Source organism: Schistocerca cancellata, chromosome 7 (genome assembly GCF_023864275.1).
Source record: "Schistocerca cancellata isolate TAMUIC-IGC-003103 chromosome 7, iqSchCanc2.1, whole genome shotgun sequence".
NCBI lineage: Eukaryota > Metazoa > Arthropoda > Insecta > Orthoptera > Acrididae > Schistocerca > Schistocerca cancellata.
In genome coordinates, this window is record NC_064632.1 from 73,498,900 (window position 1) to 73,523,401 (window position 24,502).

Consider the following 24,502-nt stretch of genomic DNA (forward strand, 5'->3'; position numbering starts at 1 on the left):
TACGATTTTTACCCTCCACGCTGCCCTCCAATACTAAATTGGTGATCCCTTGATGCCTCAGAACATGTCCTACCAACCGATCCCTTCTTCTGGTCAAGTTGTGCCACAAACTTCTCTTCTCCCCAATCCTATTCAATACTTCCTCATTAGTTATGTGATCTACCCATCTAATCTTCAGCATTCTTCTGTAGCACCACATTTCGAAAGCTTCTATTCTCTTCTTGTCCAAACTATTTACCGTCCATGTTTCACTTCCATACATGGCTACACTCCATACAAATACTTTCAGAAATGACTTCCTGACACGTAAATCTATTCTCGATGTTAACAAATTTCTCTTGCCATTGTCAGTCTACATTTTATATCCTCTCTACTTCGACAATCATCAGTTATTTTGCTCCCCAAATAGCAAAACTCCTTTACTACTTTAAGTGTCTCATTCCCTAATCTAATACTCTCAACATCACCCGACTTAATTCGACTACATTCCATTATCCTCGTTTTGCTTTTGTTGATGTTCATCTTATATCCTCCCTTCAAGACACCATCCATTCCGTCAACTGCTCTTCCAAGTCCTTTGCTGTCTCTGACAGAATTACAATGTCATCGGCGAACCTCAAAGTTTTTATTTCTTCTCCATGGATTTTAATGCCTACTCCGAACTTTTCTTTTGTTTCCTTTACTGCTTGCTCAATATACAGATCGAATAACATCGGGAGAGGCTACAAACCTATCTTACCCCCTTCCCAACCACTGCTTCCCTTTCATGTCCCTCGACTCTTATAAATGCCACCTGGTTTCTGTACAAATTGTAAATAGCCTTTCGCTCCCTGTATTTTACCCCTGCTACCTTTAGAATCTGAAAGAGAGTATTCCAGTCATCATTGTCAAAAGCTTTCTCTAAGTCTACAAATGCTAGAAACGTAGGTTTGCCTTTCCTTAATCTTTCTTGTAAGATAAGTCGTAAGGTCAGTATTGCCTCACGTGTTCCAGTATTTCTACGGTATCCAAACTGATCTTCCCCGAGGTCGGTTTCTACTAGTTTTTCCATTCGTCTGTAAAGAATACGTGTTAGTATTTTGCAGCTGTGGCTTATTAAACTGATTGTTCGGTAATTTTCATATCTGTCAACACCTGCTTTCTTTGGGATTGGAATTATTATATTCTTCTTGAAGTTTGAGGGTATTTCGCCTGTTTCATACATCTTGCTCACGAGATGGTAGAGTTTTGTCAGGACTGGAACTCCCAAGGCTGTCAGTAATTCCAATGGAATGTTGTCTACTCCGGGGGCCTTGTTATGGCTCAGGTCTTTCAGTGCTCTGTCAAACTCTTCACGCAGTATCATATCTCCCATTTCATCTTCATCTACATCCTCTTCCATTTCCATAATATTGTCCTTAAGTACATCGCCCTTGTTTAGACGCTCTATATACTCCTTCCACCTTTCTGCTTTCCCTTCTTTGCTTAGAACTGGGTTTCCATCTGAGCTCTTGATGTTAATACAAGTGGTTCTCTTATCTCCAAAGGTCTCTTTAATTTTCCTGTAGGCAGTATCTATCTTACCCCTAGTGAGATAAGCCTTTAGATTCTTACATTTGTCCTCTAGCCATCCCTGCTTAGCCATTTTGCACTTCCTGTCGATCTCATTTTTGAGACGTTTGTATTCCTTTTTGCCTGCTTCATTTACTGCATTTTTATATTTTCTCCTTTCATCAATTAAATTCAACATTTATTCTGTTACCCAAGGATTTCTATTAGCCCTCGTCTTTTTACCTACTTGATCCTCTGCTGCCTTCACTACTTCATCCCTCAAAGCTACCTATTCTTCTTCTACTGTATTTCTTTCCCCCATTCCTGTCAATTGTTCGTTTATGCTCTCCCTGAAACTCTGTACAACCTCTGGTTTTTTCAGTTTATCCAGGTCCCATCTCCTTAAATTCCCACCTTTTTGCAGTTTCTTCAGTTTTAATCTACAGGTCATAACCAATAGATTGTGGTCAGAGTCCACATCTGCCCCTGGAAATGTCTTACAATTTAAAACCTGGTTCCTAAATCTCTGTCTTACCATTATATAATCTATCTGATACCTTTTAGTATCTCCAGGCTTCTTCCATGTATACAACCTTCTATCATGATTCTTAAACCAAGTGTTAGCTATGATTAAGTTGTGCTCTGTGCAAAATTCTACCAGGCAGCTTTCTCTTTCATTTCTTAGCCCCAATCCATATTCACCTACTACGTTTCCTTCTCTCCCATTTCCTACACTCGAATTCCAGTCACCCATGACTATTAAATTTTCGTCTCCCTTCACTATCTGAATAATTTGTTTTATTTCATCATACATTTCTTCAATTTCTTCGTCATCTGCAGAGCTAGTTGGCATATAACCTTGTACTACTGTAGTAAGTGTGGGCTTCGTGTCTATCTTGGTCAGAATAATGCGTTCACTATGCTGTTTGTAGTAGCTTACCCGCATTCCTATTTTCCTATTCATTATTAAACCTACTCCTGCATTACCCCTATTTGACTTTGTGTTTATAACCCTGTAGTCACCTGACCAGAAGTCTTGTTCCTCCTGCCACCGTACTTCACTAATTCCCACTATATCTAACTTTAACCTATCCATTTCCCTTTTTAAATTTTCTAACCTACCTGCCCGATTAAGGGATCTGACATTCCACGCTCCGATCCGTAGAACGCCAGTTTTCTTTCTCCTGATAACGACATCCTCCTTAGTAGTCCCCGCTCGGAGATCCGAATGGGGGACTATTTTACCTCCGGAATATTTTACCCAAGAGGACGCCATCATCATTTAACCCTAGCATTACCAACGGGGGGGCCTCGTAGGCCCACTGACTCAGTTTTTCTATGTTGTATCCACACCCTTTGATATATGAACTTGAAATCAAAGGTAATTGTTCGTTATTGAATGTACTATTGAGTCATTACAGAATTTCGGAATAAAAATGTAATTAAAATTCATTTACTTGATTTAATTCTCTGTGGGCCTTAGAAGCCCACCCGTTGGTAATAGCAAGGAAAGATTTACGAGGTTGAGTCTCTCGTTTAAAATTCTTACCATGAAACGAATTTTGGCATTGTTGCCTTCAGACATATTATTATGAAGCGGACCATTGTTATTTTCAGTGTTTCTGCTGCTGTTGAACCAGCAACATGAGTAGACATCGTTTACGTGATAGTTCCATTGAAAGAGTGCTAGAAGAAGTTTTGAACGAATCAGATGTAGAGGAAAGTGAAGTGGATGATGATGTGGAAGAAATTAGAACTGATTCGTCATCTGAGAATGAAGATGAGGTTGAAGCCAATCCACCAGATGATAATGATACGGAATGTGATAAATTCATTGCAAAAAAAGGACGAGAGTATATTACGAAGCCATCTCGACAATATCGGCGTTCTGTACAAAATATAGTGCGAGAAAGAATGGGGCTAGGACAACAAGGAAGAATTGCGTCTCCGAAAGAGGCTATAGAGCTCTTTTTTACACCTCAAATTATGAATCTAATAAAACTACACTCAAATGAAGAGGCTTCTCGACTAGGTATTCAGCACACAGATGAAGATGAGTTATTTTGTTATATAGGACTCTTGCTAATCATGGGTTCAAATCATGACAATAAGATACCTGTCCAAGATTTATGGTCTTTGCTTCAGAGCCGACAAGTGTACTATGGATCAATGAGTCGGACCCGATTTTTCGAATTGACTAAAATATTGAGGTTTGATGATAAGAACACAAGAGAAATTCGTCGCCAGACTGACAAGTTTGCTCCAATGAGGGAAATTTTTGAAAGCTTCAATTCTTCACTTCCATTGTATTTCATTCCTGGTCTACATACAACAGTGGATGAGATGTTTTCTTTGTTCCGTGGTCGCTGTCCATTCAAGGTGTTCCTAAAAGAAAAACCTGGAAAATACGGCATTCTAATTCGAATGCTGTCTGATTCTGAGACTAGATATGTGATCAGCATGGACATCTATACAGGCAAGTCAGGAAATACACAGCATTCAAATGGACCGATGGAAATTGTAAAGAGACTAATAAAACCTATTGAAAAATCAGGCCGTAATGTTACCACAGATCGGTACTGTACTTCAGTGGAGTTTGTTGAGACTCTATGGAATGATTTTCACCTCTCACTTGTTGGCACCCTACAGTCTAACAGACGACACATACCTGAAGAGCTGAAGACTACAACTGGCCGCAGTTTACACTCTTCCATCTTTGCTTATACTGACCCTCAGACACAGAGGCCACCAGTTACTCTTGCATCAACGCTAGTCCGCGAGAAGCCAAAACGACTGCTGTTGATGCTTTCAACTTATCACTCAGAAGGGGTGTTGAATGAAGACTCAAAAAAGACTAACATAAATCTTTTTTATAATTCTACAAAGGGAGGCGTGGACACCATAGACCAGATGGCAAGACACTACAGCACAAAGAGAGGAACAAGAAGATGGCCTTTGTCCCTCTTCTACACACTCATTGACATAGCAGCAATAAATGCATATTCACTCTTCCTCCTCAACTTTCCGAATTGGAAAAAGAATTTGCTAAACCGCAGAAGAGTTTTTATCACTAACTTAGGTCTCGAACTAATAAGATCTCAAGTAGATAAACGGGCACAAAATTTGTATGGACTTCAGAAGCCAGTAATAATGGCAATGGAAAGCATCACACAACGGAAGCTCAGCTGCTCTGTAGAACCATCATCCTCAACAGCAGAACCAGGAACACGTGGACGGTGCCACCTATGCTGCCAAGAAGCTGCATCTAAAAAGATCAAGTACAACAAGCTGGGAAAGTCAACTGTTACCTGCTCTCAGTGCCACAAACACGTCTGTGGGAAACACTGCAGAAAGACAGTGTTGTGTGAAAAATGCGTTGCAGAATGAGACAGCAAATTTTGTTTGCTTCATGTAGTGTATCGAATTAAAAAAGTCGTTTTTATAAGAAAACACTATTTTGAAACATTATTCCAAAAAATATATAAACTGAATCTCGTGATTTGTTCATTTTATTCCTATTATAATAACATCTTTTATTATCCAGCATACAAAAACAATGTCTAAGCATTTTGAATTGTTATTAGAGGTATCAGAAGTAAATAAACTTGATTTATGATAAAATAAATTGTGGTATACTTTATGGGCCTTTGAGGCCCCCCCGTTGGTATTACATGTAACAAAAAATACGTTGGTAATGCTAGGGTTAATCTTACAGTAAAGCTGCATGCCCTCGGGAAAAATTACGGTCGTAGTTTCCGCTTGCTTTCAGCCGTTCGCAGTACCAGCACAGCAAGGCCGTTTTGGTTATTGTTACAAGGCCAGATCAGTCAATTATCCAGACTGTTGCCCTTGCAACTACTGAGAAGGCTGCTGCCCCTCTTCAGGAACCACACGTTTGTCTGGCCTCTCGACAGATACCCCTCCGTTGTGGTTGTACCTACGGTACGGCTATCGCTGAGGCACGCAAGCCTCCCCACCAACGAAATTTGTAGGCATGAAAATAAATACAGTATGTGGAATGTTAATAACGTTTATTTTATTTCTCGTAATAAATATGGGGGCATTACTTACCAGCATGTAGTTGTATTCAAGATCGAAAAAGAGAATCTGGTAGGAAACACGTATTTCCGTTCCATGCAATTAATTTCGTGACATAATTATAATGCTCTGAGTACGCATCAGAGGAGAGAGTGTGCTCGAAATCATTAACAGCTAACAAGGCCGCCTCAACAACGTATTTTCGGTGGAGTTTACGCGGACTTTGCAAACGTAAGTATTGACGTTGTTTTTCTTCAACGCTGCTTTTAACATCGACCAGACAGTGTCTAAGGATGCAGAGAAACGGACTGGTGATCAGACACCGTACTGAGGTAGGTGGAACTTTTGTAGTGCACAGTACGACGAGAGACAGTGAACAAGCATTTACGTTACGCCACAATTTTAAGCCGCCTCGCAGCAAACAGCTGTAACGTAATCCTTTGGTGTCGCGGACTGCGACGTAGCTCCGCAGCTTCCTTCACGTCTCTCATAAGTTTCCATTGCACTAACAGGTACTGTTTGCGTTTTCCTTACAGTAGCTAAAATTCTGACGGCCGCAGGTTTGCGATAAACAACGTTAAGTGTTCTACTATTTTGTGGGATATTGCAAGTTGCGAAGTAGCTTATAAGACCCTTGGTGACAGAGCTGACATCTGGCTGTTTCTGCTTCGGTGCCGTGTAGAGCTGTAACTGGGGAAGTACTTCTTTTTCGTATTCTTTTAGGAAGCCATCACTCACCGAAGTAAATGGTTTCCTGTCAAAGGTTACGTAGGGAGTTCAATAATTAAAGCAACAATTTTTTCCAGCCCTTCAGCCAAAAAAGTACGAAGGTAAGCGCATTTAAGTGGAGGTCCGTTAGCATGCTACCTGGCTGCCACCAAAACGGGATGGTTAAATGTCTCACTTACCCGGCCTAACGCACAGGACGAAGTATTCCGTCTTTCTTCGGTTCATTATCAATCAACATTCTGCGCTAAACAGATAGTTCATCCCATGCAGCAATTCCCGTCTATGGTCTTCCGCAGTTTCGCACTATATAACCAAATCTTCCTCTTATCTTATCGCTGATAATCTTTCACTGAAAATTTTAATTTCGTTTCTGGATTTTCCTTTTATTTCCTTCATTGCTTCCTCGATATGCAGGTCAGTCAATAGAGGAGAAAGCCTGCAATCGTGCCTTACACCTGTCTTCACCTGAGCACTTTCTTCTTGGTCGTCCAGTCTCATTGTTTCCTCTTGCCTTTTTGCACATCGCATATTATCTGCCTTTTGTGAGATACGCCTCAGGGGAAGACTAATAGTATAGTGAAACACCCATTTACGGTTTCCACAGTTTCTTCTTTGATTTCAAAGAATTTTCTAACCTCAAATTTCTTGAGATATGTGAATATACAGTCGTCAGAGGACTCTTAATCGAATCAATAGTGTGGGTAATCCGGTTATTGCTATTGATTTCTTTGCTTATATTTACCTAGAGGAGACTCATTGTTTTTAGTCCTGCAGCGATCGGTTTCTACCGTAGTCTACAGTCGTATACAGATCTATAAATGAGGAAAGTACATCTGATCAGAACTGACAAAAGAACAATTAAAGAATAAAAGGAAAGAATGATGCGTTTGATTACAAATTTCGCAGCGTAAGTCGCATGCGTTGCGTTATTGCCTACAGGAGATAACATGTGGAAATACAATAGGAAAGTAATTTTCAAACGACGTTTCTGTCGATAAAACAATATGATCGTTAATTACTCAATGCGTATAATTTCTTTTTACGAAAATGTTACATGAATTGAGAGAAATAGTGAACCACACACACGAGCTCCTTAGGTTTTATCGTACTTTCCGATTAACTGAAATAGAGGTACGGATAAATATGTGTCCCCGTCACTTGAAGTGAGGAACAATGAAGGAATGAGCGTGATAGAACTGATATTGTGAAATCAGATGATAAAAGGAAGGTCAACAGAAAGAGACAACCCTTAATGCTTTCGTATTCTTCATTATGGTAGCAATCGTTTTCTGCGAGTAAAGAACACGACAAAAATGTAAAATCAAGAGTGTCATTTTCGAACTAATGAGTATTTCCTATGTATTACTGAAGATTCCAATGCCCACAGTAGCTATGCTGTCATATTTCGTACGTGCTATACGGTTCTGTCAATATGTTTGGGTTTCTCTGGGTCCCAAATGCACAATAAAAGTTGTGCCGACCGTACGTATATTTACATCATAACTCTTTAATCTGACAGCTACATTTCTTGTCAAACTTTTAAAGTATGGAACAGCAAAATTATTGAAGTACGAGGTCAGTAATAAATTTTATTCCTTATCCTTTTAAAGAGGTTCATTTTGGTGTTCGTTTATTGACCATATTCCACTATGCAATAGGACAAAGCAGGAACAGCACTTAGGGTAATTTAAAACAAACGGGGAATATCTGTGTGGTAGTGTCAAAAATGGCCTTTTGCATGGAAAACCAATGTCAGCAACTTTTCTCTCCTCTTCTTAGTCACTATGCCAGCTGTAAGCACAAAGAGACGTGAGTATCGTAATGATCTTCCTCTGGTGCTTCGTAAGACGAGAAACGTTAAGTTGATAGCGGTAGTAAGGTTGATGTTGCATGTGTTCCAGGTGTTCTAGGACCTACCAACTCAATGGTCCAAGAAACTTTTACACCATATCACGCAGGACGAGAATTTCTTTAATTACCCAGTCTGGTGATAACATTAGAGTTTATATATGAACAGAAATGTAAGGGAGAAACATCACCATTTGAAATAAAAGTGGTGTTAGAGAAAGAAAAGGCCTACCTATCACCTTTGTGTATAGTTGCATTTCAGAAAATATTGTAGTGATCTGGAATTTGAATATAAAAATCACAAGATTGAACCAAAAATGTTGAGGAAAATACCAAATGGAATTAAGCTAAATTGCCTAGCACTTGCAAACAGTTTGCAGTACTTGAAGAAAATCTGACAGAAGCAAATGCTGAAATAAATCTTCGGGAAATAAAATACAACAGAACGAGCGTCAGAATGGCAGCTGAAAAAGTTAATGACAAATAAAGGGCGCGCCGAAATACATAGAAACATAGATAGGTGAAACAGAGCTCGTTAATAAATCTGAAATCCTTGGAGAAACGATATAACAGAACGGACTAGAAAAACTTGAGATAGACGTAAGAGTTAAGAATATGTAAAGAGCATTTTATTTAACTAAAAATATCTGCGACAGTAAATGCGTATCCAGACAAACGAAAGTGGAACACTGTACTACAGTGGTTAGACGTCAATGTTTACATGCGTGGGAATGCTTGACAATGAACTAATAGCTGCACAGGACAGAGATACATGAAAGACGGATTACTTGAATAACAGAGGGCGCAAAAATATTACAGTGCCTGTGAAAATGATAGATAATAACGAGACCAACAAAAGTATTCTCAAAGCATCAGAAGTAGCGTCAAAGCGAAGGTTATTCTTCTTGGGGCGCCTCTACCAAATGAATGAGAATAGCCTAACATAAGAAACTATATAGTGCCGGCCGGAGTGGCCGAGCTGTTCTAGGTGCTACAGTATGGAACCGCAATACCGCTACGGTCGCAGGTTGAAATCCTGCCTCGGGCATGGATATGTGTGATGTACTCAGGTTACATAAGTTTAAGTAGTTATAAGTTCTAGGGGACTGATGACCTCTGATGTTGAGTCCCATAGTACTCAGAGCCATTTGAACCATTTTTTCGTATAGTTCTCGAAAGAGAAGTGATCAACAGCATCGTTCGCAGTAACAAGAAAATAGCTAGCAAGAAAAAACATTACAGAAAGAGTAATAAAACGAAAAAGCTTTTTTAACGATAAAATACTAAATTTAGATGGCCTTTAACGCAGAATAAGTAAGGGATCAGGAACAACATGGACAGAAGAAAGAAAAGGACAAGATCAGGAGGAGGAGGTGCAGGAAAGGTGAAAAACTAGGATACTGGTTCAAATATGAGTGATCAGTGATAAAACTTTTTCTTGTTGAATTTACGATTTTTCGAGAGAAAAAACTGTCTCTGCACCATAATAATCGCAATGAACATGATTCCGTCCGTCTCCTACGCACTGATTTCTATAAATTACGATATACTTTCGATGCAGCGAATGCACATAAGACAGCTGAAAAACCAAGTATACGGTCAGTACAACGGTATTGCACAGAACTACCACTGCGATTTGGTGGCGGTGCGCTCTGCCGGTGTGACCTGTACGCAGCAGGGAAATGCAAGTCTGTGTAGATCTACTAATGTATCAGAGTCGTAGGAGGTGGATGGGAGAGGCAGCTCAGTTTAGAAGGATAGAGGTGCCATTTACCACCTAAATTATGGAGAGTGGCAGTCATTATATCGTAGGCGAATGCAACGGTGACTTGTCTGCCAAGCACCGCTCAGCACATGGAGTGTTTACTGTGGGAAAGCAAACATATACAATGATCTCTAGATCAGTGTACAGCAGCACTCTTCGTACATGAATCGTGGTTTAGATTTCTGAGTGATGTATTCAGAACTGTCAACGCACCTCAAACTGAAAATCTGTATCCAATTTGTACCTTCAGTACTAACCTGCAAAGGAGATACACGACGTTGTGTGAGCGAACACTCCAAGAAGAGAAGGGCTCCCAACGAGCAATGGAAAGCTACACGTTGTGAATAACAAATAGGGACAAAATTTCAAATAAGTGAATACAAGAAACCAGATGTGTGTGTGACAGTAAATACTCGAACTGAAACGGGGATGGGCTGACGCCAGGAAGTAACGGCATAATAATTTAGGAGATTCTATTTGATTGGCAATAAAAAGAAAAGATCCGATGACGATGTCACGGATGTTGGACGGATAACATAAGGAAATAAGCAGGGCAGACATGGATGCAGAGGGCAGTAACGTATGGATCAGTTTGGAAGCCACCTGTATCCATCAGTGTATGATTAGAAGTTGTCAATAGTGATCGTGATCATAATACGCAGCGGTGTAATGAGGGCAACAGATAGACATTGAGATCCACAAGGTTTCAATATTTGCCACGTGGAATTTAGAAGAACTTACAAAATCCGAACAGAGGAATATTATATATTGCGGAGCATCCATGTGTCAATAAATCTTGCGTTAGTGGAACCACTATTGGTCATCTTCGAAATGAAATCATTCTCCAGTTCTCGAGAATAACTCCAGTTTCACGTCAGAGTACCTCGTGTGCGACTTACCAGAACAAAATTCCGTGGAGATATATGACATTGAGATGAAAGGAAAAGTAGACGTTGAAGATGTAAACGAAAGTGTCGCTGGAAAAGTACTTTGTCCTTCAAAAACATTTCTGGATGTGGAATGTAATACGAAGGCACTAATAAGGGCTGTGGCCAAGCAAGAATAGCCAAGAATCAATAAAAATCATTTTAAAATCAAGAGCTACACCTTTTGTTCCACTTCTGTAGCTCATTTACCTGTAAAACACTGCATCTGTGCATAATCGGTGTTTTGAAATTGAAGGTTCTACATACTAGAAGAGTACAGGCCACTGAAGAAACATGTAATAGACATCTGGACCAGCAGATTACAGTACACAAACGAGGTATTATTTTGTTAAAAGGTGAACATTCACTTAACTTATGCAGCACTTACAGATTATATTTCCCAAGAAGTTGAAGGTTTCTCGTATTTTCTTCTCTCATTACTCAACGAAGGGCAAATGTGCCTTTTCAATTAACTGATTAAACACAGCATTGTGGGACAGCTGGAGATAGCGGTTGCTGTGGCTCTAAACTCTGTACTTCTACAGCGAAGATGCACCAGAAATGGTGCAGCATGTCCAAATATTACTCTCGTCAAGTATACTACTCTTCTATATACACTGCGTTTTAATGACTTCACCGAAATTCCAGATTGTCACTGTTATTACAGATGATTAAGATAAATTATTATTCCAAATAATATTATCTCAGTATACTGTATTGTACACCATTCTAGAAGTGTCTTGTAAATATTAGTGATCAAAACGTTCTAAAGATAAATAAGTATTGTCTGAAAAACAAAGTGAAGCACACAGAAGACATGGTCGGATATCATTGTAACATAGACGATGAGCAAAAGTGGGTTTCGAAACCTGGATCTCTTGCTGATTTTCTTTTATTGTACTTATTTTTGTTAATGCTACCCTTTTTTTTATTATAAGAAAATGGTGGAGAGTACAATGGTCAGTTCTGAGCTTGTGGAGACAGGGTGGGCAGAGGTAGAAACCAGAGGCCGGATCACGATGCCTTCCCCTCCCCAACCCTTAATCACTCCCCTTTACTTTTTTTTTACTGGGAACCAGGTAAGTAAATAAAATATCTTTATTTGTACAAGCATAAATACAACGGGAATGCCATCCTTCCGGCGGAATCAACACGAGACATTACTCTCGAACAAGGCGAGCAAAAGTCATTATTAACAAGGTGTCGGAAAAATGATAAGACTTTCAGGCAACTGCCCGGCAGGTGGAGCGTGGAGGCAGAGCGGGCAGGGGTCAGCATGCGAGGCCTGGACACAGGGTCTCCGGCACCACTAACGGGAAGAAGCGCCAGAAGGGATGGTAGAAGCCAAAGAGGAGGGACAGTAGAGTTGGGGGAATGACCAGCGTGCTCTGGTAAGCGCATAAAGAAAGGAGGCGCGTGTCCGTGCGCCTACTCCACTGTGGGTTACGATATAGAAAGGAGCGCGGCGAGTCTCAGATGTCAGCAAGGGGGGGGGGGGGGAGAGAGGAGACTGCTGTCGTCTGCGTGTCGCACCATCCAGCTCAGGCGGCGTAATGCTCACGTGTAAGTAATTGACGAAAAGACATGATAGCGCGGTCAGTGCTCGACTTCACTGTGTTTCACTGTGGGCGGTTTGTAAGAACTGACAGAAGACAAGGCGTGATTCGTCGCCATTTTTGTACATGTAGGTAATCGTCCACCCCTTGACCCATACAATCGCATGATTTTTGGTGGCGGGGAAATAAGTATCCTCAGGATGGATAAAAGTCCATGGGTCAATCGAATCCGGTGGAACGCGGAGCTATCAGACAACGAACTGTCGATCAAGTTTCCATACGTCACTGGTGGACATCGTCATCCATGAGGAAGCAAACTGAATACAGTGGAGAGTCCGTTAGTGCGACGGCGTAAAGACATTGATTCGTGGTGAATTTTCCACATGCGACGTGGTATCATGTTGCCCGGACGTTGGAGGGAACGAAAAGCTGGTGGATATGAAGCCAAACCGTGGACCACCGAGTCGATGGGTGTCTGAGTTCGATGTGGTTGCTGGATATGTAACGAAGCAGTGGTGTGTAAAAATCCTTAGGTGTGTCCGGAAACTGTGTGTGAACATAACTGAAGTCGACGATGAAATCAGGAATGTGCGTCAGATTGTGCTTGATGTGTGAGACTGGTACTGGTGGTGTTATGGTCGCGAGCATAAGATTTTCCAGCAAGCTGCGCGTAAGGCAGGGGCCCCTGTTCCATTGCTTGAGCGTGGTGGACATGTTCAAGGACGCCACTCGGAGTCACACATTGACAGAGGAAGTACCTGTTCGATGTGAACCATTCTGGACGCCACATGTTGATTAAGGTAGTGGACACATTGTAAAGAATGGAGTCGGCGGAGGCGATTTTGTCGCACAGCCGTGATAATTTGGAGTACACTCCGAAAGTTGATGGCAGCGGAGCGGCTCACAGTGGAGATGAAAATGATATCAAGGTATCGTAGTTTCTGTTCCCATGGGAGAGGTGCTAAGTCGTTTTGTGAGAGGCCGCGTCCAATGGACCAATGGACATAGCCGTGGATTTAGCCACATTCATGTTACTGCCCGCTGCAGCTGATATCAAAACAAGCAGCCTTTGTGTTTTATTCCGTGAGCGGACCAAGAGAAGGACGTCTTCCGACTACGCACGACTCCGAAACCTGTGCTGTCGCAAGGTTAGATCAGAAAGGTGGCTCGTCACACTCCAATGAGTGGCTCCAGATTTGTGTCACAGGCAACCTTGCCTTATGGAACGCCGGATGTCACTGGTCCCGCCACACGGCCATGGACCTGAATCAGCGATTGGGCGGTGCCGTAAAGGCGCCGGATCACATCGATAAAGGCGGTTGGAAAACCCATTCGGCTCATTACGGAGAACAGAAAACAATGCCGCACCATGCCGAATGCGCTGTCAAAATCAATGGCAACCACCGTGGCGCCGAGTCTGCACTCCGCTCCCAGTGCAATTAAATCGCGACATTCTCCTGTGGCCGTTTGTATGTTAATTGAGCCTCCCGGAGTTGTCCGTTCCGGGGAGAGAGTTGTTGGCATGATCTTGCGGCATCGTGTCGCCAGGAGTCATGTAAAATTTTTATAGTCTGCGTTAAGCAGAGTTAGGGAACGATAATGTGCTGTCGTCACTCCCGGTGTCGGTTTTTGTATCGGTTTAATAATTCCCGCGACAAAGGACGGCGGTACGGCGTTCCCCATCGTCATCAGTTCATGAAATATCGTCGTCCACCGTGACGCCATTAGCGTGAGGAAAGAACGATAAAATTCTATAGGCAATCCGTCGACACCAGGTGACTTACTAAGAGCACATTTGTTGATTGCACCCTGGACTTCACCGCGCGTACCTGGCTCCATCAGCTCGTCCGCTTCGTCGCTAGCGAGGGTGCGAGTTACGTGTGGTAACACAAACTACTCAGCGTAGTTGTTATCAGTCTCCTGATGGTTGATTGTGCGATAGTGGTCTACAAAGGCACTGACGATTTTGGCCTGGCGAGTTTCTGGGCGCGACACGCGTAGATCTCGTTGGTGAGTCGTTGTCATCGGTGTTACTTATCGGAGGTGATAAGATGCATGGTGGAATGTTCTTGTTCCGATGAATATTGACGTCAGGTCCGCACCATCGTCCCTGCAGTCTACGGCGTGACAACGTTATAATTTGTGCCTTGATCCTGCTGCGTTCACTCTGTCTTTGAGGGGTGGGGGCCTGGGTGTCCAGGTCGCAGAGAACGGTGTAGAAATAGTCGGTAGTGTGCCGGCGCCACGCAGCTACTTCCTTGTCATACTGAATCAAGGTACATCGAATGGCAGCTTTGGCAGATTCCAGCTACCGAGTCAACGTTGTGCAGTACTTAGGTAAGCGGCGTTCTCAGGTGGCTCACGTCTCGGTAACACGTTGAAGACATTCGGGATCATAAAGTTGGGAGGTGTTTAGCTTCCACGGTGCACGACTGCGCCAGACCACTTGTAGCGGGAGGAGAATGGTGCAGATGTAGGCACAGTGGTCCGAAAAAAGCCAAGGGCCAAAGTTCTGCACCTTGGGCTGCAGGTGTGAGTTCCCGAGAGACGTTTATCCTAACAAGGCGGCTCACAGTGTGACTAGTCTGATAAGTATGTCCAGGTGCGTCGCCGTGCCGAACTTCCCAAGTGCCGCGGAGCAACAGATGCCGGACGAACAGGAGCAGTTCTTGCCAGGTGCTGTAGGGGGTATTTGATCCTTAGGGTGCACGACACAATTAAAATTACCCCTAATCAAGTTATGGTCACAGCGTCGAAGAAACAAAAGGGGGATTGACTCTGAATACACGTGTGCCCTGTCGCGTCTCCGGGTGGAGCCTGACGGAGCGTACATCTACATCTACATTTTACTCCGCAAGCAGCCCAACGGGGAGCACTTTACGTGCCACTGTCATTACTTCCTTTTCCAGTTCAAGTCGCGTATGGTTCGCGGGAAGAACGACTGCCGGAAAGCTTCCGTGCGCGCTCGAATCTCTCTAATTTTTACATTCGTGTTCTCCTCTGGTGATATAAGTAGGCGGGACGCAATATATTCGATACCTCATCCAGAAACGCACCCTCTCGAAACGTGGACAACAAGCTACACCGCGATGCAGAACGCATCTCTTGCAGAGTCTGCCACTTGAGTTTGCTAAACATCTCCGTAACGCTATCACGCTTACCAAATGACCCTGTGACGAAACGCGCCGCTCTTCTTTGGATCTTCTGTATCTCCTCTGTCAACCCGACCTGGTACGGATCCCACACTGACAAGCAATACTCAAGTATAGGTCGAACGAGTGTTTTGTAAGCCACCTCCTCTGTTGATGGACTACATTTTCTAAGAACTCTCCCAGTGAATCTCAACCTGGCACCCACCTTACAACAATTAATTTTATAAGATCATTCCAGTTCAAATCGTTCCGTACGCATATTCTCGGATATTTTACAGAAGTAACTGCTACCAGTGTTTGTTCCGCTATCATATAATCACACAATAAAGGATCCTTCTTTCTATGTATTCGCAATAAACTACATTTGCCTCTGTTAAGGGGCAGTTGCCACTCCCTGCACCAAGTGCCCATCCGCTGCAGATCTTCCTGCATTTCGCTGCAATTTTCAAATGGTGCAGCGTCTCTGTATACTGCAGCATCATCCGCGAAAAGCCACATGGAACTTCCGACACTATCTACTGGGTCATTTATATTACACGTTGAGTAAGAATTCCAGGCCACACCGCTGCCGGGTAAAAGGGTTATCTGAGTTTGTTGTTTACAGGCATATTATTAGCAAGAGTTAAATTATAATGAAACTATGTTCTCACAGTTACGAGTCTTTACAGTTCCGACACCGCTGCATACTTAATAAAACACACTGTTTCCTCCAACATACACTTCACGTAATCATCACAACTACAAAATTCAAAAAATTCGAGCTCACATATAGCGGTGCGGACAGAATGTCTCCCCGTTAAGAACCAGCGGCTGGAATAGGCAGTGGGAGAATGATACCTGCGCACCGTGTACCCTCCGCCACACATTGTTTCCATCAGAGTACAGAAATAGATGTAGAACCCGAATGGGTCACTAGCTGTCTTTGGCAAAGACAGTCGATAACAACATTATCCCCAGTTCTAGCCTCGGCGACGCAGATAGTTTCAAAGGCGTAGGAAGTTTGAGCAGATTGAGTACTCACGTCGACGACGACTCCCGGCAGCTGGAAGATCTGCGCCGGCGGCGTGTCCCTGGGCACGAAGCGGTAGAACTCGCGGCCGTCCTTGTACCACTTGACCGAGTAGAGCGACTCGCCCTCCAGGTCGTAGTGGCACTCGAGGCGCGCGTTCTGGTGCAGCACGGTGTGCATCGGGATCCTCACCTCCACCAGCCGCAGGCTCCAGCCCCCTGTAGCAAAAACCACTCACTCACTGACGACCCGGCTTCACAGTTAGTACAAAATTGTTAAGGCTTTCGTGGCCACTTGTTGACAAACTGCCTATTGGCTTCTGTCTCGGGTTCTTCGGCAGCTGGAAGATCTAGTCTAGATGAACGTCGGCCGAAGAACCCGAGACAGAAGCCAATAGGCAGTTTGTTCACAGTTAGTGACAGACGAACACACAAATACACGGTCTATAACTACACTACTGGCCACTAAAATTGCCACACCAAGAAGAAATGCAGATGATAAACGGGTATTCATTCGACAAATATATTATACTAGAACTGATATGTGATTACATTTTCACGCAATTTGGGTGCATAGATACTGAGAAATCAGTACCCAGAACAACCAACCACCTCTGGCCGTAATAACGGCCTTGATAAGCCTGGTCATCGAGTCAAACAGACCTTGGATGGCGCGTACAGGTACAGTTGCCCATGCAGCTTCAACACGACACCACAGTTCATCAAGAGTAGTGACCTGCGTATTGTCACGAGCCAGTTGTTCGGCCACCATTGACCAGACGTTTTCAAATGGTGAGAGATCTGGCGAATGTGCTACCTAGGGCAGCGGTCGAACATTTTCTGTATCCAGAAGGGCCAGTACAGGACCTGCAACTTGTGGTCGTGCATTATCCTGCTGAAATGGAGGGTTTCGCAGGGATGGAATGAAGGGTAGAGCCACGGGTCGTAACTTATCTGAAATGTAACGTCCACTTTTCAAAGTGCCGTCAATGCGAACAAGAGGTGACCGAGACGTGTAACCAATGGCACACCATACCACCTCGCCGGGTGATACGCCAGTATGGCGATGACGAATACACGCTTTCAATGTGCGTTCACCGCGATGACGCCAAACACGGATGCGACCATACTGATGCTGTGAACAGAACCTGGATTCATCCGAGAAAATGAAGTTTTGCCATTCGTGCACCCAGGTTCGTCGTTGAGCACACCATCGTAGGCGCTCCTGTCTCTGATGCAGCGTCAAGGGTAACCGCAGCCATGATCTCCGAGCTGATAGTCCGTGCTGTTGGAAACGTCGTCGAACTGTTCGTGCAGATTTTCGTTGTCTCGCAAACGTCCACATCTGTTGACTCAGGGATCGAGACGTGGCTGCACGATCCGTTACAGCCATGCGGATAAGATGCCTGTCATCTCGACTGATAGTGATACGAGGCCGTTGGGATCCAGCACGGCGTTCCGTATTACCCTCCTGAACCCACCGATTCCATATTCTGCTAACAGTCATTGGATCTTGACCAACGCGAGTAGCAATGTCGTGAAACAAAAGACCGCAATCGCAACAGGCTAGAATCCGACCTTTATCAATGTCGCATTTCTCCTCCTTACACTAGGCATCACAACAACGTTTAACCAGGCAACGCCGGTCAACTACTGTTTGTATATGAGAAATCGGTTGGAAACTTTCCTCATTTCAGCAAGTTGTAGGTATCGCCACCGGCGCCAACCGTGTGAGAATGCTCTGAAAAGCTAATCATTTGCATATCACAGCATCTTCTTCCTGTCGGTTAAATTTCGCGTCTGTAGCATGTCATCTTCGTGGTGTAACCATTTTAATGTCCAGTAGTGTATTAATACCGGAAAGTCATACGGAAGAAGTACGAGGGCCGTTCAGCAATAAAGACAACATGTTTACCCCTGCTAATTTCGCTTTAAAAAATGCCAAATTTGTTGTGGACATCGTAGAATATTTCTACTTCAGCCCCTATAGTTTTCTGAAGTTTAGATAGGTGGCGACGCTGTACGTAGCGTTCTAACTGACATCTCACCAGAGAGGTGACGTAGAGTTCCTTTTGGCGGAAAACCAGTGCATCGCAAATATTCATAGGCGCTTGGAGAATGTACACATTAACTATCGATGAACAAAAGCACGGTGAGCCGTTGGGCGACGCATATGTCATCAGCGTAACAAGGCTGCGCAAACCAGTCTGATCTCCCGCAAGGCAGCCGGCTACAAATACTGTGACTCTTGCAATATTGGAAGATGCGCATACTCCCACTCGAGCTGATTGATGGATGAAAACCAAACATCTCGCTGCAAAACTGAACGTCTCTGTTGGGAATGGTTACAAAAGTTCACTGGAGTGCAAATCCTCATCTACCCTAAAGTGATGACCTCGCTTCTTCCGACTTCCATATGTTCGGCCGAGTGAAGGATGAAGCCAGTGGAAAGAAGTAAGAGGTTGATTGGGGGGGGGGGGGATGTTGTTGATGCAGCAAGTCGACTGTTTGCGTGCTAGCATATGGGCATATAGTCTCTCCCACTAACGTGGCGTAAGGCTGTCGCACTGAAAAGAGATTATGTGGAAAAGTAGGATTTCGTCATCAGAAGAAAAAAAAAAGATTCAAATGGCTCTGAGCCCTATGGGACTTAACTTCTACGGTCATCAGTCCCCTAGAACTTAGAACTACTTAAACCTAACTAACCTAAGGACATCACACACATCCATGCCCGAGGCAGGATGCGAACCTGAGACCGTAGCGGTAGCGCGGTTCCTGACTGTACCGCCTAGAACCGCTCGTCCACCTCGGCCGGCTCGCCAGAAGAGTAGGGAATAGTGTAGCGTATGGGAATTCTGAATAAAACTAACTTACTCTTAGAAAAAATGTTAGTATTACTTATTCAATGCCCCTCGTAAAAATGTCTCAGTAAACAAGGGTCGATAAAGCAGGTGTTAGCAACTCCGAAAGAGTGAAAGCGAGTATGCTGACCGAAACATTATGACCACTGTCCAAAACAACAATGAATGAAGTGTGGTGCCGTTGCAGACACGTGTCGTGAAAAGGAAAACATAGAAGGGCAGCAGTGACGAATAGGGAATCTTCTAGCGACAAAATTGGTCGCGAATGGGGAAATACACTGACACAAGAGACTTGAGAAAAAGTAGATTATTAGTGTCTCGTGCCAGGGAACGACAATCTCGGAAATCGAGAAGCCGGTTGCTGTTCACGTCCTGTTGTGGTAAACATCTATGGAAAGTGGTTGAAGAATGGTGAAACCACGATTAGGCGACAAGGTGTAGGACGTCCACTCCACATCACAGGAACGTGGATGTCTGAGACTTCTCCGCTCTGTGAAGCCCGATATGCGGCGATCTGTGGCAGGTGAGTACCGCGCTGGAGCAGGTGCAAATGGTTTGGAGTACACCTTTCAAGGCACACTGTTGAACTTGACGGTCCGCAGCCGATGGTATCTACCTGTTTCCACATTGAGAGCGATATCGTCAGTTATGATTAAAATTGCCAGGGGTCCACCGATATTGGTCAGTGAATCAGTGTAAAGGTGTCACCTGGTGGAATGAATCATATTTTTTGTTCCAGTATGTCGTTAGCAGTTTTTCATTTAGCCTGTCATCGAAGCGAACGACTACTCGAAAAATGCACTACGCCATGGATGCCAGTGGAGGCAGTATTGTGCTATGGGGGAGATTTGGTTGGGCTACCGTGGGATGAGTGGTAGCAATCGAGGGCACCAAGTGAGCTTTGGACTGTATGAACACAATTGTGGACCACCAGATCTCGTCGTACTTTATGACTTCCCAGATGTCGACAATCACCCAGCAGGGTAACTGTTCGTATCACCAGCTCAGGTCATGCTGTAAGTATGATAGAGAACGCAAGTTTATGTCTTGGACACAGAATTTGCTTTACACGAGTAGGATGGAAAACATCTAGGACAACATAGGCTGCCAACTGCATTATACAAACCAGGTAGAGTTATTTACAGGAATTACGATAACTGTGCGTAGACATTTGGTGCAAAATATCTGCGGAAAAATATCAACGAATTGTCAAAACCTACCATTCAAAATCGATGCTGTATTGCTTTCCAAAGCTGGACCAACACACTACTAAGCAGCTCATAACGTGAATTAAAATTTCGTTCTGTTACGGAGTGTGCACCAATATGAAACTTATTGGTATATTAAAACTGTGTGACAGAAAAAGACCTTAACTATTGACCTTTTCCTTTCGCCGGAAAGTGATCTGTCGACTGAGCTATCCAAGCACGATTAGGGACCCGTCGTCACAGCTTTACCTTTACCAGTACCACGTCTCATACCTTCCAAACTTCATAGAAGCTCTCCTGTGAAACTTGACCTAGTTAGTAAATGTGAACTTTTCGATTAAGTATTTATTTAACTGAACACAAATTTCACAGAGGATGTACGTTAGCAAAGAGTTCAATAATACTTTAGCACTTGGCATGTTACAGTTTACTGTACTCTTGTATAGGTCCTCAAATGGCCGCCCACTATAAGCATACTACACTAGCCTCTGATGTCATTTATGAAATATTTCAAACGTTCCCGGATCATCATATACACAATGAGATCAAATGTATCCGGACATCTGGCTGAAAATGACTTACAACTTCGTGGCGCCCTCCATCGATGATGCTGGAATCTAGTATGGTGTTGGCCCACTCTTAGCCTTGATGACAGCTTCCACTCTCGCAGGCATACTTTCAATCAGGTGCTGGAAGGTTTTTTGCGGAATGGCAATCCATTCTTCACGGAGTACTTCACTAAGGTAGCGATGTCGATTGGTGAGGCCTGAATGAAGTCGGGTATCCAAAACATCCCAAAGGTGTTCTATAGGATTCAGGTCAGGACTCTGTGCACGCCAGTCCATTACAGGGATGTTATTGTCGTTTAACCACTCCGCCACAGGCCGTGGTTTATGAACAGGTGCTCGATCGTGTTTGAAGATGCAATCGCCATCCCCGTATTGCTCTTCAACATTGGGAAGGAAGAAAGTGCTTAAGACATCAATGTGGGCCTGTGCTGTGATAGTGCCAAGCAAACCTACAAGGGGTGCAAGCCCCCTCCATGAAGAACACGACCACACCATAACACCATCGCTTCCGAATTTTACTATTGGCATTACACACGCTGAAAGATGACGTTGTTAACGTCATCTTTCGGGCATTCACCATACCCACACCCTGCCATCGGATCGCCACATTGTGTACCGTGAGTCGTCACTCCACGCAACGTTTTTCCACTGTTCAGTCGTTCAATGTTTACGCTGCTTACACTAATCGAAGCGTTGTTTGGCATTTAGTAGCGTGGTGTGGCTTATGAGCAGCCGCTCGACCTTGAAAGCCAAGTTTTCTCACCTCCCGCCTAGCCGTCATAGTACTTCAGTGGATCCTGATGCAGTTTATAATTCCTGTGTGATAGTCTGAATAGATATCTGCCTATTTCACATTACGACCCTCTTCAACTGTCGGTGGTCTCTTTCAGTCAACAGACGAGGTCGGCGTGTACGCTTTTGTGCTGTACGTGTAATTTCATGTTTCCACCTGACTATCACATCGGAAACAGTGGACATAGGGATGTTTAGGAGTGTAGAAATCTCGCGTACAGGCTTATGGCACGAGTGAAACCCAATCACCTGACCACGTTCGAAGTTTGTGAGTTCCGCGGAGCGCCACATTTTGCTCTCTCACGATGTGTAATGACTATTGAGGTCGCTGATGTTGAGTACCTGGCAATAGGTGGCAGCACAATTCACCTAATATGAAAAATATATGGTTTTGAGGGTGTCCGGATACTTTTGATCACATAGCGTAAATGTTGAAAAAAGTGCAAAATTTTTGCCCCAGTTCTTCAACCTCATGAACATCACTGTCCTACACTTCATTTTTGTGATGACACCAGACATAAAAATCCATATTTTTGAAGTCAGTTGATCTAGGTGGCCAGGGTACATGCCCTTCTCTACCCATCCGTTCAAATGGCTCTGAGGACTATGGGACTTAACTTCTGAGGTCATCAGTCCGCTAGAACTTAGAACTACTTAAGCTTAAGGACATCACACACATCAATGCCCGAGGCAGGATGCGAACCTGCGACCGTAGCGGTCGCGCGGTTCCAGACTGTAGCACCTAGAACCACTCGGCGACAACGGCCGGCTCAACCCATCCGTGTTAGATCATATTGTTGTTCAATATGTCTCTCTCATCAGCAAAGTGTGTCGGCACACTATCGCGTATGTACCTCAATTTGCAACCATGGACAGTGTGTGAAATTGGAGTCTAAGTAGATGTTTAATTAATTGAGAAGATTACATTTCAAATAGATTTATACTGTCTATGATAGTGGTCGTCAAACTTTCGTGCTCAAGAGCCAATAACGACATCGTGTGGAGCCACCTCGGGTCACATATACAGGTAGCTTATTGTTAATATTTGTAACCTACATAAGTTAGCGCTTCATTACACACAAAAGGCTATCTACAGTAAGGGAAAGATAGGTTGTTCGCCGGCCTCCACTACTGATCGTTAAAATTCGCATCATTCTGAATGCTTCCTGTCGACTGTTCTGTTTGATTTTGCCACCCTCAGAGACCCTACTGTTGACACAGGGCGATTCCCTGACCAACTGTTCTTGTGTTGTCTGTGTGAGTGGATGATTACTTAATTAAAACATTATTTGTACTGCATTTAAATTTGTTATGCAGTAAGGAACACGATCACAGATATTTACCAAATTATATGATGTCATTCTTCTTCTGCTTATTGCGCTGTAGTCAGCAACTTCAACCTAATTTCATATCTCTTGTTACAAATAAATACAGCATTACATTAACAAATCGATATTTCACAGCTTACACTATAGAAGCTGAACGGTACGAATCGCGCCCGCCATTCAGCTGTCAGGGCTGCAAGACAAACCATAAAACATTCCCCCTCTCTCATCCTCTATCCGCGCAGTGTCCGCGTTATTTACATCTCTGCCACAGACGTAGGTGGTCAATTTTACTTAGCTCGCGACCGAATCCTCAAGCTTTAATTAAAACTATGCATATCTCAAAATATTACTCTCTCTGTAAGAGTTATTATTGGAATGGTACGGGAAAACTACACATTTAGGAAGATTTTAAGGTTAGGTGACAGTTTTGGATTCGGCTGTTAGCTGCTAGATGCATACTACACATATCAAAACAAGTTTTGCATCACCCCGGTTCCCAGAACGCCTGAAGACAGACGTTCAGTGTGGATGTTGTATCACAGACACAGTGGCTTTGACTGTTCGGACATGTTACTAAACCCGCCCAAAGATGTAGACAACCATGCATGGGCAGCGCCTATTAGAAGGAGGGGTCCGACAGCCGATAAGTTCCAGTCATTCCGCCAGGAGTCTTGGAGTGAACCAAAGCGATGTTGTTCGGACATGGAGCAATACAAAGAGATAGGTACTATCGTTAACATGCCTCGCTCAGGCCGCCCAAGGGCTACTACTGCAGTGGATGACCGCTACCTACGGATTATGGCTCGGTGGAACACTGACAACAACGCCACCTTGTCGAATAATGCTTTTTGTGCAGCCACAGGACGTCGTGTTACGATTCAAACTATGCGCAATACGCTGCATGTTGTGAAACTTCACTCCCGACGTCCATGGCGGGGCCCATCTTTGCAACCACGAAACCATGCAGCGCGGTAGAGATGGGCCCAACGACATGCCGAATGGACCGCTCAGGACTGGCATCACGTTCTCTTCACCGCTGAGTGTCGTATATGCCTCCAACCAGACGATTGTCAAATACGTGTATAGAGGGAACCTGGTCAGGCTGCACGCCTTAGACACACTGTCCAGCGACTGCAGCAAGGTGGAGGTTCCCTGACCTTTTGGGGTGGCGTTATGTGGGACCGACGTACGC

At 43.9% G+C, this 24,502-nt stretch overlaps 1 protein-coding gene across 1 annotated transcript in view; it reads right to left on the reverse strand.

Annotated features, from left to right (window-relative positions):
• LOC126092649 (uncharacterized) overlaps nt 1-24,502 on the reverse strand; it is a 739,947-nt gene that overhangs the window by 364,987 nt on the left and 350,458 nt on the right. Inside the window, exon 2 of the mRNA XM_049908371.1 lies at nt 16,566-16,771. Within this exon, the coding sequence (XP_049764328.1) occupies nt 16,566-16,771 (206 nt within the window). The remainder of the gene's footprint in view (nt 1-16,565; nt 16,772-24,502) is intronic.